Consider the following 18,780-nt stretch of genomic DNA (forward strand, 5'->3'; position numbering starts at 1 on the left):
AGTAGTGTCTGACTCTTTGCCACACCATGGACTCCTCTGTTTATGACAGCCTCCTCTGTCATGGAATTCTCCAGGCAAGAATACTGGAGTGAGTTGTCATGCCCTTTTCCAGGGGATCTTTCCGACCTAGGGACCAAACCTGGGTCTCCCACATTGCAGGCAGATTCTTTACCATGTGAGCCATCAAGACGTTAGAGCTAACCTCAGACATATACAAGGTTTCCTTTGTCTGAAATGGAGGGGTGGGTGTCAAGACAGGGATGGGAGTGTGGTCTGGGTGTAGATTTTGACAGTGGAATTTTGACTCTGTGTTATCGTGGAAAGTCTCAGGGGACATATTTATTAGCCACTGCCTCTTAGACTTTTAAATACGAGCTTGTAATTTCTAATTAATATTTTTAGTCAAACAGTCTCTCTTCAAGTTTTATTTGGATATTTTGATTTATATATTAATACTTTGTACCAAAAAGTTAAGCATATGTTCAAATTTCTTCTGATTTTTATGAGGAGAAAATGTTCTAGTTTGTCAAGCCTTATTGGACTGGGAGAGAGTTTTACCTGGCTTGCTTAATTGGTATTTGTAAATTGCATACGTGAAGCATCCTTGAAAATGAATGTGTGTGTTAGAGTCATGTCTGACTGTTTGTGACCCATGGACTGTAGCCCACCGAGCTCTTTTGTCCATGGAATTCTTCAGGCAAGAATACTGGAGTGGGTTGCCATTCCCTTCTCCAGGGGATCTTCCCAACCCAGGGACTGAATACTGACCTTTAAATTTAAATCAGAGTGAGCTATCATTTTCCTCTGCTTTGGTGTTTGTGGTGATCTGGGAATCACTGGGTGATCTTGCTAGGCTAGATATTTGGACGCTCATCCACAGGCCAGCAATAAAGGAAACAGGAGAAGGGAACAAGTCAGTTTCCTAGGAGGGACCATGTGTGTGAGGAGTGAGACTGACAGACACACACATGCTGGTGGGATTCAGATTTGGAGGGCCTAGAAGAAACTGTGGAGTGGCTGTATATCTTGAAAAATATTTGCATAGGCTGACAGTATATTTACACATAATGCATATATTACTTCAGTGTGTCCCACTAAAATGTTGCTGCTTTTTCTCAATATGACTGCTACAGTGTTAATATTTATTGTACTGAGGTAACCTAAGAGGTAGGTTTCCCTAGTGGCTCAGACAGTGAAGAATCTGACTACAATGTGGGAAACCCAGGTTTGATTCTCTCACTTTTCAGCCTAAGAGGGACATTCAGTAGGTGATAGGATATGTGTGTGTGTATCTATACACCTACAGTTTCAACCAACCACGGTTCAAAATATTCGGAAAAAAATTCCAGAAAGTTCCAAAAGGTAAAATTTAAATTTGCCTGCTAGCAACTGCTTACATAGCATTTACATTGTATTTACAGTTACTTACATAGCATTACATTGAATTAGACATTATAAATAATCTAGAGATGATTTAAGGTATATGGGAGGATATGCCTAAGATATGTGCAAATACTGCGCATATGCATGTGCAAGGTTGAAAGAACAACCTTCTAAATAAGAGGAAGTACAAGAGGAAAGGCCTGGAAGATGTGGTTGTGGAAAACTAAGGAGGCCATGTGAGGCTGCGCCATGTGAGCCCAGACTGGAGAGAAAGAAGACAGGGCAGCACCCAGGAGCTAGGTCATGTTGGATCACGCATATGTGACATACGGACTATAGCCCGCCAATCCAAACTGAAACTCATGTATACAGATAAATTCCAAACTTCATTTATTTATCAACTCGTTTGCATAAAACAAAAGTGGGGGCAAATTGTCTCCTGGTGGACTGTGACTTCATATTTTTTATTCTTAAAGTTATTGTGCAGCTTTCCAGCTTCAGTTGGGAATTTAAAAAGCGTAATTAAAAGAGGAAGTGCATTCAGGGTTTATAATTAAAATAGATGCCAATGTTATTAGGCTGCAGGCTAGTTATTTAAAGAAAGGATTAATGAATTAGATTTCAGTGTAAAAGCAGTTACTGAAAAAAATCTTACAGATTATGATTGGACTTTTCACAGGCTTTTAAAAAATTCTATTTTTAAACATACTTATAGGGAGTTTCTGTTCTCGTCCTGTCATTAAACTTCTTCAAATTATATCACCAGAAGTCTCACCCTGGATTTGCTTACTCACTTTTCAATGTATTCAAGGAGATAAAGACTATCTTAAAAAAAAAAAAAAAGGAATGTCTTTAAACACTTACCAACACTTTCTTCCCTTAAGAGCTATGTGTGATGTCTTGATTTAGGGGTCCCTCAAAAGCAGATCCTGAGATAAAGATTTGGAAACATGTAGCGTGTTCAGAGGGTAGCTCAGCTGGTAAAGAATGCACCTGCAATGTGGGAGACCTAGGTTTGATCTCTGGGTTGGAAAGATCTCCTGGAGAAGGAAAAGGCTACCCACTCCAGTATTCTGGGTCACAAGAGTCGGACACTACTGAGCAACTTTCACTTTCACAGTGTGTTTGGGCGGTGACTCCTGGAAGAACTGTGAGCAAGGGGAAAGTCAGACAGCGAAATAAGGAAAAACCACTCCAGAGAGTGTTAATGAGATCACTGCCATGGGCAGCCGGGGCCACAGAGAGACATTCCCTCACCCCTCATGGGTAGTCGCTGCTCCTTATGTGTCCAGCCTCTCCTGAAACTCTCTTATGGCCGCAGACTGCCCTCGGGTAGAGAGGTCCAGGTGCTTGAAGTAGGATAACATCCACATATGAGTGACCTATTCATGGAAGATGCTGGTGACTTCCAGGTGACCAAGAGGATGTGAGTGAAGTATTAGTATTGATGCCTGAGAACAAGTTCCTTTTTAAAAGGTCTTCTGTATCAAGGGGGATGCACACTCATAATGATACAACAATTTTCTGCAGCAAATGAATGTTTTCTAAGGCAACATTATATTTAGAACATATTAGCAGGTAATTCACAAACAAGGAAAGAACCACAAAAAGCATTATTCTGAAGAGTAATACAATTTTACCTCAAACTGGCAAAAAAAAAAAAAATATAGGCACTAATATGCAGTGCTGTTGAAACTGCATTAATCCTTTTCATACAACGTGGATGGAAGGTAAACTGAGCCACGTGTGTGTGTTAGTCGCTCAGTCATATCTGACTCTTTGTGACCCTATGGACTATAGCCCACCAGTTTCCTCTGTCCATGGGATTTTCCAGGCAAGAATACTGGAATGGGTTGCCATTTCCTACTCCAGGGGATCTTCCCGATACAGGGATGGAATCTGGGTCTCCTGCATTGCAGGCAGATTCTTTACTGCCTCAGTCACCAGAGAAGCCTCTTATTCTTATGACCCAGCACTTCTGCTTCCAGGAATCTATTCAAAGGTGCTAATCAGAAATACTCATCACCAATATTATTTAGTCCAGGGCTGAATGGTGGGGTGAAGGTGGAAAGTGGTTCTCTTACGTGTCTAACATTAGGTAAGAGGATAAGTTATTATGCTACTGGGATTGGCCAAAATGTTCTCTTAGGTTTTTCCATAGGATGGTACAGAAAAACCCAAACAAACTTTTTGTCCAACCCAGTTCATTCGTAGGCTAGAGTGTCATTGAGCTGTTAGATGAGGTTTACAAATAACTTATGGCTTGAGAAAATAATTGTGATGTAACATTTAGTAAAAAGGAATACAAATCCATATATAAAGCTTTAAAATACATCAGAAGGAAGTTGGTAGTAAAGACACCAAGATATTAACATTAACAACCTAAAGATATTTTTGCTTTCTTATTTATACTATGCTTGCCTTTTCTGACTAGAGCATGTATTACTTTTATAGTAAAAATGGTATTTAAAAATAGTTTTAGAACATTAACGTTTTCATCTAAAGGACCACTCAGTACTCTTGTTTCTAATGTTAACATTTTGTATATTGACAGCTATTTCAATCATTTGACTCCGGAAAACCTCTTATTAGTAAAGAAAATATACAGGTAAGGATAAAATTTTATAAACTTTGACTATTTAGTGTGGATAATTTTTGAGTCATTTCAATCTATTTGGTGTGTATAATCTTTGTTTTTGAGCACCTGCTGTGAATATATTCTTCTATTCTAGTAAAGGGGTTTTACCTCCAAATACTGAAGTCAGTGGTATGGTTGGACCCAAACTGATCTGCTTTTCAGATGCAACAAACATCAGTTATTGCTCCTCAATTTTTCAGTTATACATGCATCTTCTGTGTCCCACGCCAAGCATCTAATATTTTTCTTAGTTACCTAGTAACTTTGATCATAAGTAAAGGATTTTCTAATAGGCCACCTATTCAATACTGCTTTTACTTAGACCCTTGCCCCAGTCTGAGATGGCCTCTCAACCAGTGTTTGGTAAGTTTTCTTTTCTTTTTCAATTTTTTACTGGGATGTAATTGATACATAATGTTGTGTAAATGTGAGGTGCACAACTGCATTGATTTGATGCTTTCATGTATTGCAATATGATTTCCCCTGCAGGGTTAGCTAAAGGAATATTTTCATATGGCATTTTCATAAACAATTCCTCTGACTTTCCCACTATTTTTTTACAAAGAGAAGACCAGATTGCCCATCTCAGTAAGTTTGTTCTTGTCAATAATTGAATGATTGGATTTTAAGCTTTTGATGAGCTATGAGTATTTAGTATGTTTTTTAAAGTCATTAAAAAAAATCTTAAGAGAACCAGCTATTTGTTCTACTAGAAATTGTTGATGTGGAAGGTTGGTATGGTGATCATTGTTAATGGGGTTGCAGACAGGTGAGTGGTTCATACAGCCAGGTGATGGTTAATGCATCTAGCAAGACATATGTAGTTTTCATTTTTTTTAATGCTCAGAAACAGCATTCTGTTTCACTAAGTATTAATTTTTATGAAATAATTTTGAGAGATATTTCCTCAAAATTGCTTTATTGTTTTCTTCCATAATTTTGATATATCCACCTTTTATTAAATATGTAATCTTATTACTTTTCTTTTATTGTTCATTTTATTCCACAAACTTCACTTTTAATTAACCTTCAAGTGACTCATTGTTTTTGTCTTAAAATTTGTTTTAATTTACAACCAAGTTGCCTGACGTGAAAGAGCTGGTATTAGGAAGATACAAATACATATTCCACTTTCATTTTAGTGTTCTGAGACCTTGGAATGTTTCAGAATATTTATTTCTTTCTAATCATAAATGCCAGGGCATCCTGAAAACACTTCTTTTGGTTTTGGTTATAAAAGTGGTTTGGGGTATAAACAGAATGTCTGTCTGATTTTTTTTTTTTTAGAGAGAGACTGACAGTATAATGGAAAACCGATTTCTATTAGCTAATTAATTAAAACAGAACTGTTGGTCTGCTTAAGACACTTCAGATTGCATTTTATATTTTCTGTAGAAAGAGAGAGAAAGGAGTGTTAGATAGCATTACTAATTAATCTTCTTTTGATCCTCAAGTGTTTGTGTGTAATTGTTCAGTTCAGTTCAGTTCAGTCGCTCAGTCGTGTCCGACTCTTTGCAACCCCATGAATCATTTGTTTTCATGGGGTTCTCAAGGCAAGTATACTGAAGTGGTTTGCCATTCCCTTCTCCAGTGGACGTGTTCAGTTCAGTTCAGTTCAGTTCAGTTCAGTTGCTCAATCGTGTCTGACTCTCCACGACCCCATGAATCACAGCATGCCAGGCCTCCCTGTCCATCACCAACTCCCGGAGTTCACTCAAACTCATGTCCACAGAGTCGGTGATGCCATCCAGCCATCTCATTCTCTGTTGTCCCCTTCTCCTCCCGCCCCCAACCTTTCCGAACATCAGAGTCTTTTCCAGTGAGTCAACTCATCACATGAGGTGGCCAAAGTATTGGAGTTTCAGCTTCAGCATCAGTCCTTCCAATGAACACCCAGGATTGATCTCCTTTAGAATGGACTGGTTGGATCTCCTTGCAGTCCAAGGGACTCTCAAAAGTCTTCTCCAACACCACAGTTCAAAAGCATCAATTCTTCGGCGATCTGCTTTCTTCACAGTCCAACTCTCACATCCATACCTGACCACGGGAAAAACCATAGCCTTGACTAGACGGACCTTTGTTGGCAAAGTAATGTCTCTGCTTTTTAATATACTATCAAGGTTGGTCATAACTTTCCTTCCAAGGAGTAAGCGTCTTTTAATTTCATGGCTGCAGTCAGCATCTGCAGTGATTTTGGAGCCCAAAAAATAAAGTCTGACACTGTTCCCACTGTTTCTCCATCTATTTCCCATGAAGTGATGGGACCAGATGCCATGATCTTCGTTTTCTGAATGTTGAGCTTCAAGCCAACCTTTTCACTCTCCTCTTTCACTTTCATCAAGAGGCTTTTTACTTCCTCTTCACTTTCTGCCATAAGGGTGGTGTCATCTGCATATCTGAGGTTATTGCTATTTCTCCCAGCAATCTTGATTCCAGCTTGTGCTTCTTCCAGCCCAGCGTTCCTCATGATGTACTCTGCATATAAGTTAAATAAGCAAGGTGACAATATACAGCCTTGACGTACTCCTTTTCCTATTTGGAACCAGTCTGTTGTTCCATGTACAGTTCTGACTGTTGCTTCCTGACCTGCATACAGGTTTCTCAAGAGGCAGGTCAGGGGGTCTGGTATTCCCATCTCTTTCACAGTTTATTGTGATCCACACAGTCAAAGGCTTTGGCATAGTCAATGAAGCAGAAATAGATGTTTTTATGGAACTCTCTTGCTTTCTCCATGATCCAGCGGATGTTGGCAATTTGATCTCTGGTGCCTCTACCTTTTCTAAAACCTGCTTGAACATCTGGGAGTTCACGATTCACATATTGCTGAAGCCTGGCTTGGAGAATTTTGAGCATGACTTTACTAGCGTGTGAGATGAGTGCAATTGTGCAGTAGTTTGAGCATTCTTTGGCATTGCCTTTCTTTGAGATTGGAATGAAGACTGACCTTTTCCAGTCCTGTGGCCACTGCTGAGTTTTCCAAATTTGCTGGCATATTGAGTGCAGCACTTTCACAGAATCATCTTTCAAGATTTGAAATAGCTCAACTGGAATTCCATTACCTCCACTAGCTTTGTTCGTAGTGATGCTTTCTAAGGCCCACTTGACTTCACATTCCAAGATGTCTGGCTCTAGGTCAGTGATCACGTTATCATGACTATCTTGGTCGTGAAGATCTTTTTTGTACAGTTCTTCTGTGTATTCTTGCCACCTCTTCTTAATATCTTCTGCTTCTGTTAAGTCTATACCATTTCTGTCCTTTATAAAGCCATCTTTTCATGCAATGTTCCCTTGGAATCTCTAAGTTTCTTGAAGAGATCTCTTGTTTTTCTATTCTGTTGTTTTCCTCTATTCTTTGCATTGATCGCTGAGGAAGGCTTTCTTATCTCTCCTTGCTATTCTTTGGAACTCTGCATTCAGATGCTTATATCTTTCCTTTTCTCCTTTGCTTTTTGCTTCTTTTCTTTTCATAGCTATTTGTAAGGCCTCCTCAGACAGCCATTTTGCTTTTCTGCATTTCTTTTCCATGGGGATGGTCTTGGTCCCTGTCTCCTGTACAGTGTCACGAACCTCCGTCCATAGTTCATCAGGCACTCTATCAGATCTAGTCCCTTAAATCTATTTCTTACTTCCACTGTATAATCATAAGGGATTTGATTTAGGTCATATCTGAATGGTCTAGTGGTTTTCCCTACTTTCTTCAATTTCAGTCTGAATTTGGCAATAAGGAGTTCAAGATCTGAGCCACAGTCAGCTCCTGGTCTTGTTTTTGCTAACTGTATAGAGCTTCTGCATCTTTGGCTGCAAAGAATATAATCAATCTGATTTTGGTGTTGACCATCTGGTGATGTCCATGTGTAGAGTCTTCTCTTGTGTTGTTGGAAGAGGGTGTTTGCTATTACCAGTTCATTCTCTTGACAAAACTCTATTAGCTTTTGCCCTGCTTCATTCCGTGCTCCAAGGCCAAATTTGCCTGTTACTTCAGGTGTTTCTTGATTTCCTACTTTTGCATTCCAGTCCCCTATAATGAAAAGGACATATTTTTTGGGGTGTTAGTTCTAAAAGGTCTTGTAGGTCTTCATAGAACTTCAACTTCGGCTTCTTCAGCGTTACTGGTTGGGGCATAGGCCTGGATTACTGTTATATTGAATGGTTTGCCTTGGAAACGAACAGAAATCATTCTGTCGTTTTTAAGATTGCATCCAAGTACTGCATTTTGGATTCTTTTGTTGACCATGATGACTACTCCATTTCTTCTAAGGGATTCCTGCCCACAGTAGTAGATATAATGGTCATCCGAGTTAAATTCACCCATTCCAGTCCATTTTAGTTCACTGATTCCTAGAATGACTACGTTCACTCTTGTCATCTCCTGTTTGACCACTTCCAATTTGCCTTGATTCATGGACCTAACATTCCAGGTTCCTATGCAATATTGCTCTTTACAGCATCGGACCTTGCTTCTATCACCAGTCACATCCACAACTGGGTATTTGTTTCGCTTTGTCTCCATCCCTTCATTCTTTCTGGAGTTATTTTTCCACTGATCTCCAGTAGCATACTGGGCACCTACCGACCTGGGGAATTCCTCATTCAGTATCCTATCATCTTGCCCTTTGATAGTGTTCATGGGGTTCTCAAGGCAAGTATACTGAAGCGGTTTGCATTCCCTTCTCCAGTGGACCACATTTGGCTGTGGTCCATGTGATCAGATCGACTAGTTTCCTGTGATTATGATTTCAGTGTGTCTGCCCTCTGATGCCCCCTCGCAATACCTACCGTCTTATTTGGGTTTCTCTTAACTTGGGCGTGGGATATCTCTTCACAACTGCTCCAAGAAAGCGCAGCCGCTGTATCTTACCTTGGACGAGGGGTATCTCCTCAAGGCCGCCCCTCCTGACCTTGAACATGGAGTGGACGTGTTAGGGCTCATTAAGTCACTGTTTGCTGTGGATAAAAAAGAGAAACCTTCTCCTACACATCCCTCCGCCCCTAACCAGTCTGAAGTTCCTTTTTCTAGATGGAGAATGTCAACCATTTTCCTAGTACAACCATTTGTTACCAAATCAGTCTCAGAGTTGCTCCATGTCTGGTTCTGATGTGGGTGTTGTTTTCTGCCCTTTACAAGAGGTTAAGCAAGGAGAAAGAAGAACAGCAACAGACCTCCCCACTGCCAGCATTGGTTCAAAATCTCTCAAACGATGAGATTTTTCTTCTTCAGTTCTCATAAGGCAAATAATTTCCTTCTTTTTAGAATTGATAGTCTTGGCATCTGCTTTTTATATTAATTCAACAAATATTTACCAAGAGCCTGTTGTGTACAAGGCAGAATTCTTGAGCTGTCAAATAAATGCATCAGTTAATCAACAATACGGATTCCAACTGCTCAGAGAGCTTATAGTTTAGTGGGCAAGACTAGTAATAAACGTGATGTATGTCTAAACATTATAAATGAGTAAATTATATAGTATGTTAGAAGGTGAACCATGATACAGGGGAGAATGAACCCAGCAGCCAATAAAGAGGGTAGGCTGGTCTTGTAATTTTGAATGAGGCATCAGCTTAGTCATCACTGAGGTGACATTGGTGAACAGACCTGAAGCAGATAAAGTTGCAAGTTATATGAAATCTGGAGAAAGAATAATCTTAGAACAGGCTACAGTGGGTACAAAGGCCCTGAGGCAGGATTGCCTACTTAGTGAGGGACACCTTGGCCAGTGTTCCTTGAGTTGTGTGAGTGATGGGAGAACAGCAGGAGACGGGTCAGAGAGGTAACGGGGTGGCTAGTGGTGGGGTGCCCAAATGGAGAAGGGCCTTGTAGGGCTTTCATCATCCAGGCTGTTACTCTGAACAAAAGGAGGAGCCACTGGAAGATTCAGGGCAGAGGTGTGGCCTGATCTACTTAAAAATATATATATATATTATTTATTTATATTTGACTGTGCTGGGTCTTCTCTGCTACACGGACTTTCTCCTAGTTGCAGAGTGTAGGGACTCCTCTCTAGTTGTGGTGCATGGGCTTCTCACTGCAGTGGCTTCGTTTGTTGCCAAGCACATGTGCTCAGTAGCTGAGGCTCCTGGTTTCTAGAGCATATGCTCAATAGTTGTGGCACATGGGCTTTGCTGCTCCCGCGGTATGTGGGATCATCCTGAATCAGGGATCAAACCCATGTCCCCTACATTGGCAGGCAGATAGTTTACCACTGAGCCACCAAGGAAGCCCTACTTATGTTTTAAAGGGATCACTTTAGCTAATCTGTGGAGTCTACTGTGTGTGCCAGGTACTATTATGGTGCTGTCAATCAGACACATTAGCCAATCAACAATACAGACAAATTCTCAGTTCTCACAGAGCTTATATTTTGTGTGTGTGTGTGTGTGGTGGGGAGTGGAAATCAGGAATTAAATTTTGTATATGTTGAGTTTGAGGTGTCTGTTAGACCTCTAAATGGAAGAATTGAGTCAGAAGTTGATTACACGAGTCTTGAGTTAGAAGAGAAGTTGGAGCTAGACACAAAAATGTAGGACTTAGCATTTAGATGAGATTAAAAGCATGAGCCTGATTAAAATCATCTAAGGGGAGAGAATGAGGATACAGAAAGGGACCAAGCCCTGGGACACTACAATACTTAGAGGTCTAGGAGAAGAGGAGGAACCAGCAAAGAAGACTGAAAAGGAGGAGTGGATAGAATAGGAAAAGAAGCAAGGGAGTGTGGTGGCTTGAAAGCCAAGAGAGGAGCATTTTCAAAAGAGGGAAGATTTAATACTGTCAAATACTGCTGACAAATGCAGTCCTGTAATTCACCAAGTCTTAAACATTCATTTTAATAAAACATTTAATAGCTCTGCAGTTAGAATGCATTTTACAGTTGCAGGCATATGAATGTTTAATTGGCATATAAAATAATGGTGTCTTAGATTAACATAACATAGCATATGAAGCAGGCTTCCCTGGTGGCTCAGATGGTAAAGAATCCGCCTGCAATGCAGGAGTCCCGGGTTCGATCCCTGGGTCAGGAAGATCCCCTGGCGAAGGGAATGGCTATTCACTCCAGTATTCTTACCTATCTGTGAAAACTAAGAACTGAACAATGGATTTAGCCTAGAGTAGGCCATTGATGACTTTGCCCAGAGGATTTCAATGTAAGGATGGAATATGTTTACAAGAAAATGAAGGGAGAGAGATTGGAATAGTGACAACGCTGTAGGTTGTTGTTGTAAACAGAAGTGAAAATTCAGGTAGTAAATGGAGAGGGAAGTCAGAATGTAGAGAGTCAATTGGTTTTTAAAATGGAAAAGACAGTGTACTGATGAGAATGTCTCTGTAGAAAGGAAACATTTTTTACAAATTGAAGTATAGTTGATTTACCATGTTGTATTAATTTCTGCTGTACAGCAAAGTGATTCAGTTATACACATATATGCATTCTTTTCCATATTCTTTTCCATTACAGTTTATCATAGGATACTGAATTTAGTTCTCTGTGTTATACAGTAGGACTTTGTTGTTTACCCATTCCACATATAATAGCTTTCATCTGCTAACTCCAAATTTCCAGTGTGTCCCTTCCCTCTCTCCTTCCCTTGGCAGCCACAATTCTGTTTACTGTGTCTGTGAGTCTGTTCCTGTTTTCTAGATAAGTTTGCTCATGTGGCATAAGTGATATCATGTGGCATTTGTCAGAAAGGGAACACTTACACTGTAGGAGAGAATGGCTGATCAGACTGGTGGGGATGGGACTGATGACCTAAGTAGTGGCACCAGCCTTAGGAAGCAGGAAGGAAGGCAGGGCAGTGAGGCAGGTGTATGGGGAGGTGGAGCTGTGGGGTCTGTGGGCACTACTCTGACTGCTTCAGTTTGCTCATATGAGTAGAGGAAGCAAGGTTATTCACTGGGAGGGGCATTGGGGATGAAGTGTTAGAATTTAGAAACAAAAAGGGCATGAAGTGATTGTCTAAGGAGAGAGCAAGAGTGAATTGATTGGGAAAATGTAGGATGATGACCAGGTGGCACTGAGGCTTGGTCAGGAATGTAAAGTGGGACCACTTAGAACAATTGCCAAGGAAGTGTGTGTGCAAGGGAGGGGGCCAGGAAGTTGAGGGAGTCCTCAAGGTGGGCATTCTCATGATTGATCCAGAATCTAAGCTGGGAAGGGGTTGCTTGTCTACCCGTTCTTCCTCTTCTTCCATCCTGTGAGCCCTAATTCACTTGAGCTAAAGCAGAGCGGCCAACGTGCCTGGCTGGTGGGCTTTTTCAGTTGCTCTATTTTGATGAGTTGTCCCCTCCTCGATGCCAGTACCAGGTTCACTCTCATTGTGTGGCAGGGCTGACCTTGTGGGGCAGAGCACCCACTGGTGAGGAGCGGCAGCAGCACTGTGGACCTGCTGGCATCGTTCTGACATCATGTCTCTCTCCATGGACTTGCCAGTTACAGTCCCTCACGTCTAGCCCGCCATTCCTTCATCCTGCCCCAAATAAGGGCTGAGGAAGGACTGAAGCTAATAATACCCGAAAACAGTATTTTACCACTTTTCCTGATTTTCATTTTTTTCTCCATTTTTTTAGGCACTTGATGATTTAATAAATAAAGGCATGCCTCAAATTCTGGTTACAATCAGCCAGCAACATCTCTTAAATAAGTTTTTATTTGTTAAAGCATACTTTTTCATAAATGTGGCTGCAACAATAAACTGTGTCCCAGAACAGATAATGAAACCAGTTGGCCATGGAGTTATGAATGAGAAAAGCAAACCAAATCTTCCAAACTTGAAAGGTAACGTTTTATTTATCTATTTATTTTTGCTTATTTCTCTTTTTATTTCCTTTCCCTTCCAATTCCCCCACTCTACCCACTATAGTCCATATAAACATTCTAGCAGGTATTCTTTCATAGTTTTCTCTGAGTTCACTTAATGACACACATATGTGCTTATGTCTAGGTGCCATATCCACCAATTTATCTGCATATATGTCTACTTTTTTTACATTATGTACAGTTGACCCTTGAACAACACAGGTTTGGATTGCACAGGTCCATGGTATATCAAAGTTTTTCAATAGTGAATATTTCAATACTGCAAATCTGTGGTTGGTTGACTCTGCAGATGCTAAACTGTGGATATAGAGGACTGTCTATACCAAGTACTGCGTATAAATTATACATGGATTTTTGACTGCATGGAGGGTCAGTGCCCTCCAGGTTGATCAAGGGTCAGCTGCCCATACAAAATCAGATTTGTAATTTGCTTAAGAGATGATGTGTTTTTCATTTTTCTGCTTTTTGCAGTTCTTAAGTAGAAAACTTTGCTAAGCCACCTCAAGTCAACCGCTTTGCTTTGTTGCCTGTGTTGGCTGTGTGGTGTTCTATGCTGTGAACATCCCATGATTTATTCACCCATTCCTTTGTTGTGTGTTCATTTTGTTTCCAGGATATGGAATATCTGCATACCCCTAGATACTGCCATATCCAGGGATACGCAGAAGCACTACATATCCATATTATAGTATATATTTCTATGGGATAAGATATCTATGGATGGAATTTATAGCCCATATATACACATAAAACTATATAAGCATTTTCCAAATGTAATAATGTTGTCTTAAAATAGTTTTTTTTTTTTTTTTTGACTACTAAGTATGATATTAACTGTGAGCTTTTCATAGCTGTCCTTTATCAGGTAGAGGAATTTCTCTTCTGTCCCTAAGTTGTTGAGTGATTTTATCATGAAAGGGTGTTCAGTTCAGTTCAGTCACTCAGTTGTGTCCGACTCTTTGCGACCCCAGAGACTGCAGCATACCAGGCTTCCCTGTCCATCACCAACTCCCGGAGTTTACTCAAATTCACGCCCATCAAGTCAGTGACGGCATCCAACCATCTTGTCCTCTGTCATCCCCTTCTCCTCCTGCCTTCAGTCTTTCCCAGCATCAGGGTCTTTTCCAGTGAGTTAGTTCTTCACATCAGGTGGCCAAAGTATTGGAGTTTCAGCTTCAGTATTAGTCCTTGCAATGAATGTGCAGGACTGATTTCCTTTAGGATGGACTGGTTGGATCTCCTTGCAGTCCAAGGGACTCTCAAGAGTCTTCTCCAACACCACAGTTCAAAAGAAAACCATCAATTCTTCAGTACTCAGCTTTCTTTATAGTCCAATTCTCACATCCACACATGACTACTGGAAAAACCATAGCTTTGTCCAGATGGACCTTTGTCAGCAATGTCTCTGCTTTTTAATATGCTGTGTAGGTTGGTCATAGCTTTTCTTCCAAGGAGCAAGTGTCTTTTAATTCCATGGCTGCAGTCACCACCTGGAGTGATTTTGGAGCCCAAGAAAATAAAGTCTGTCACTGTTTCCATTGTTTACCCATCTGTTTGCCATGAAGTGATGGGACTGGATGCCATGATTGTAGTTTTTTGAAAGTTGAATTTTAAGCAAACTTTTTCACTCTCCTCTTTCACTTTCATCAAGTGGCTCTCTAGTTTCTCTTCACTATCTGCCAGAAGGGTGATATCATCTGTGTATCTGAGGTTATCAATATTTCTCCAGCAATCTTGATTCCAGACTGTGCTCTATCCAGCCCAGCATTTTGCATGATGTACTCTGCATAAAAGTTAAATATGGTGTTGGATTTTATTAAATGTTTTTCCTGTGTCTATTAAGATGATTATATGTTTTTTATTTTGTATTCTATCAATAGGGTGTATTGGTTGATTTTTGAGTGTTTAATCATCCTTGCTTTCTTGGGATAAATCGCACTGGTCATGGTGTAAAATCTTTATATATATTCCTGGATTGTTTGCTAGGATTTTCTTAAAGATTTTTGCATCCACATTCATATGATATATTGTGTCGTTTTTTTCTTTTTTTCTTATGATGTCTTTGTCTAGTTTTGGTATCGGAATAATATTGACCTCTGTTTTAAAGTGTAAGTTTTATTATTATTCAGATATGGTAAGGCCAACTATGGAGAAGGAAATGGCGACCCACTCCAGTATTCTTGCCTCGATAGTCCTGTGGACAGAAGAGCCTGGCAGGCTACAGTCCATGGGATCACAGAGTTGGATACGACTGAGCAACTTAACACTTTCACACACATACTTAAGGCCAACAGATCAGGAACTGACTGCCAGTGAAAACATAGTTTGTTATTTAGAGCCCCCAAGAGGGCGGGGCCTAGTACAACATGGGACTGCTGCTCCGGAGGCAGAGATGGCCAGAGGAGGATGTGGGTCAGACTCTTCCCCGGGTTTCTCCATACCAACCTCCAGGCATTTGTCTTCTCTCCTTGTCTCTAGCACTTTCCCTTAGGGAAGAAGACCACATCCCAGATCTTTCTTCTGGGCCCTCCTTCATCCTCAGCTGACCCCTAGCTCCAGAGCCTCCTAATTTAGGACACGAGCCAGGTAGGTTGAAGTTGGAAGAAAGGAGGAAGTCAAGAGTGTTCAGCTGCATGTTATTCTGGACTCCCTCTTCCACTTGGCAAACTTACCTCTTTACGTGGGTCATTTGTGCATTAATTCCTAGTCAAATAAGGACTTGTCATTTTTCTCTCTCTTGTAGTCTACAAGCCAGGCTTACTAAAGCAGGCAAAGACTGCGATCTAAATTGTCTCAGTTCTCCCTTGCTCAGAATGAGGGCTGGCTTTGGATTGTAGGTAGGAATGTCAGGATGTTTGAGGATAGTAGGTTGTGCTGTTCCAAATGGTCTCACTCTCTGGTCTTAGAGTGAGGGGCTGGTGCAGATCAGTAGTACTGACACCTCCAAGGAGATCTTACTGAGATATTATAAACATCTAGAAGACTCAGAATACTTTGAGAACCGCATAGGATCCTAGGTGAGGAACCACTACTTTGTATCAGTAGTCGATTAACTTGGATGGCATCAATAAACATATGAAAGATCCTTTCAGAATTGTCTTGGAGAAGGAAATGGCAACGTACTCCAGTATTCTTGCCTGGAGAATCCCTTGGACAAAGAAGCCTGGTGGGCTATTCCATGGGGTCATAGAGTGGGATACCAACTGAGTGACTGACACACACACACACAATTTAAGAATCAGCCGTAGTCTTCTAATGTATGATATTGAGGACCATTGTATATAGCAATATATTTCTAATTATCATTGTGGTTGATTTTTAAACATTAAATTTCCCAACTAATGGTAAGTTTTATAAATTAGAATTCACATTTAAACTAACCATAGATATATGTAGTTCTTCTAAAATGTTGTGTTTTGTAGAGATGCGTTTAAAGGATGAGGGAGGCTCACTTTGTCATCTGACAAAATTGAAAGAGGACTTTGCTCTTAGCACACTAAAGGTAAGTTTAAAAAACAAAATTCTCAAATCATAGTGAATCAGTTACCAAAATGCCCACTCTTAGGCCCTGGCCAGGCCGACTTTCAGGTTTGTGCTTACTGTTGGGAAATCTGTTAGCTTTTCTTTCCCAAGCATGGGTTGGGGCCAGAGATGGGTCTACTCCCCATGTGAAAAGCAGATGCTGAGTGGTGTGAGACTTTGACCTTTTAACTCAGTTAAGTTGCTGTGGAAAATAAGATTTATTATTTGATGGGATCTAAGAGACATTACTTTGCCAACCAAGGTCCGTCTAGTCAAGGCTATGGTTTTTCCTGTGGTCATGTATGGATGTGAGAGTTGGACTGTGAAGAAAGCTGATCGCCAAAGAATTGATGCTTTTGAACTGTGGTGTTGGAGAAGACTCTTGAGAGTCCCTTGGACTGCAAGGAGATCCAACCAGTCCATTGTAAAGGAGATCAATCCTGGGTGTTCATTGGAAGGACTGATGCTAAAGCTGAAACTCCAATACTTTGGCCACCTCATGCGACGAGTTGACTCACTGGAAAAGACTCTGATGCTGGGAGGGATTGGGGGTGGGAGGAGACGGGGACGACAGAGAATGAGATGGCTGGATGGCATCACCAACTCGATAGACATGAGTTTGAGTGAACTCCGGGAGTTGGTGATGGACAGGGAGGCCTGGTGTGCTGTGATTCATGGGGTCGCAAAGAGTCGGACACAACTGAGTGACTGAACTGAACTGAACTGAAGCTTTCCATACCCTGTTTGGCATCTCCTAATCATAACCGTGATTCACAATAGCAACAACAACAGAACCATTTATTCAGTGCTTACTATTATACATGACAGGCACTTTGCATTATATTTAATTCTCACAACTCTGTGATGTACCTGTTAATCATTTTTTAATTATATTGTGCTGAACGATGAATAAATTGAGGCTTAGACAGTAAGAAATTCACTAATGCCATGTAATTGATAAAATACAGATCATGTTCTTAACCATTATACTAAATTACCCTAGTCCTTATATAATATTTACTGCCGTATACAAAGAAGTCTTCAGAGACCTGTTACTTAAAAGTTTGGTTGGGCTCTTTCTCTTTTGCTAATTAGTACTGATTGTCCACTGTAAAACCTTGTTATCTTCACATTACAAGTTAGATGAGCATAGTTTAATTTGAAATACAGTTGATCCTCCTTGTTTACAGATTCAGTATTTGCTGATTTGCTTATCTGCTAAAATTTACTTGTAACCTCCAAAGCAAAACCCTTGGCTCTTTGGTGGTCATTTGGGGACCTACACAGAGCATAGAAGAATTTGATTTTTCTGACATGCACATTCTCAGCCAAGCTGAACAAGACAATGGTGACTTTTTGTTTCCACTCTCATACTATAAACAAGTGTCCTTTTTCATGGTGTATTTATTGCCAAACTTTTCACATTTTTGTGGGGGTTTTGTCATTTCACTATTTGAAATGACCCCTAAGCATAAAACTGAAGTGCTGTCTAGTAATCCTAAGTTCAAGAAGGCTGTGATGTGCCTTTTGGAGAACATGTGTGTGTTAGACAAGCTTCAGTCAGGCATGAGTTATAGAGCTCCTGGCTGTGAGTTCAGGGTTAATGAATCTACACTATATATTCAATTATGTGTCTTTAAATATAGACACACATTAAACAAGATTGCATATTGATCAGCTGACAGAAAATGGTGTGACCAGAGGCTTGTAGGAACCTATCCCTGTATTTCCCCTAGGAGTAATGCTTCGGCATTCACTGACTCAGTGTTGGCAGGAACTTTCTAGAACACAGCTACTGTGAATAAGCAAGTATGGGCATCAGCTGTGTGTGCAGTAAAGGGTCACTGTCCTGCACCTTACTTCTGCTATTACTTCCCTTTTCATTCTCTGCTACCTTTTCCTATTCGCTGAGCTCTCTTCTCTGATGATTTTGTTTAGATTTCCTTTTTACTCTTCCATTCATTGCTGCTTTTTAGTATGTAAAAAATATTTGCTGAGTAAGGATGATACATGGTTTGTATTATGTCTGGACCTGGGTGACTGCGTGGTGATCTTTCTTTAGTCAATTTTGCTGACAGAAGCTGAAGACAGGCTCAACACCCTTCTGTCAGAGATGGAACATCCAAGCCATAAGGACCTCTCTCAGTGTTCTGCTGGTGAACTGGAGATTGTGGTGGAGGTCAGACTGCAGCTGGCTGCCATTGCCCTGCAGAGACACCGGGCAGCATACAGGCGAGTATCTACACACACGGTTTCTTCCTCACCCTGATTTGTTCAATATATCTCAATTTTATGTAAGCTTCATAAATTCCGAGATTAATAGAGCAGACTTATGACTCAGGGTTTTTTTCATATGTTACTACACTTAAAACTATAGTCCTCAACAAATGAGTTGGTTTATTAAAGTACATAGCTCGGATGTTT

General features: G+C 40.5%; 1 protein-coding gene across 2 annotated transcripts in view; it reads left to right on the forward strand.

Moving 5' to 3' along the window:
• The window catches only part of CFAP54 (cilia and flagella associated protein 54), a 321,117-nt gene that overhangs the window by 192,819 nt on the left and 109,518 nt on the right, over nucleotides 1-18,780 (forward strand). For both annotated transcript variants that reach the window (XM_088837126.1, XM_055395985.2), the window contains 4 exons: nucleotides 3,938-3,991; nucleotides 12,585-12,792; nucleotides 16,257-16,336; nucleotides 18,419-18,588. In XM_088837126.1, coding sequence (XP_088693252.1) covers nucleotides 3,938-3,991; nucleotides 12,585-12,792; nucleotides 16,257-16,336; nucleotides 18,419-18,588 — 512 coding nt within the window. The remainder of the gene's footprint in view (nucleotides 1-3,937; nucleotides 3,992-12,584; nucleotides 12,793-16,256; nucleotides 16,337-18,418; nucleotides 18,589-18,780) is intronic.

The sequence above is a fragment of the Moschus berezovskii genome, chromosome 6 (assembly GCF_049115385.1).
Source record: "Moschus berezovskii isolate FMDL1 chromosome 6, NW_MosBer_1.0, whole genome shotgun sequence".
Lineage (NCBI taxonomy): Eukaryota > Metazoa > Chordata > Mammalia > Artiodactyla > Moschidae > Moschus > Moschus berezovskii.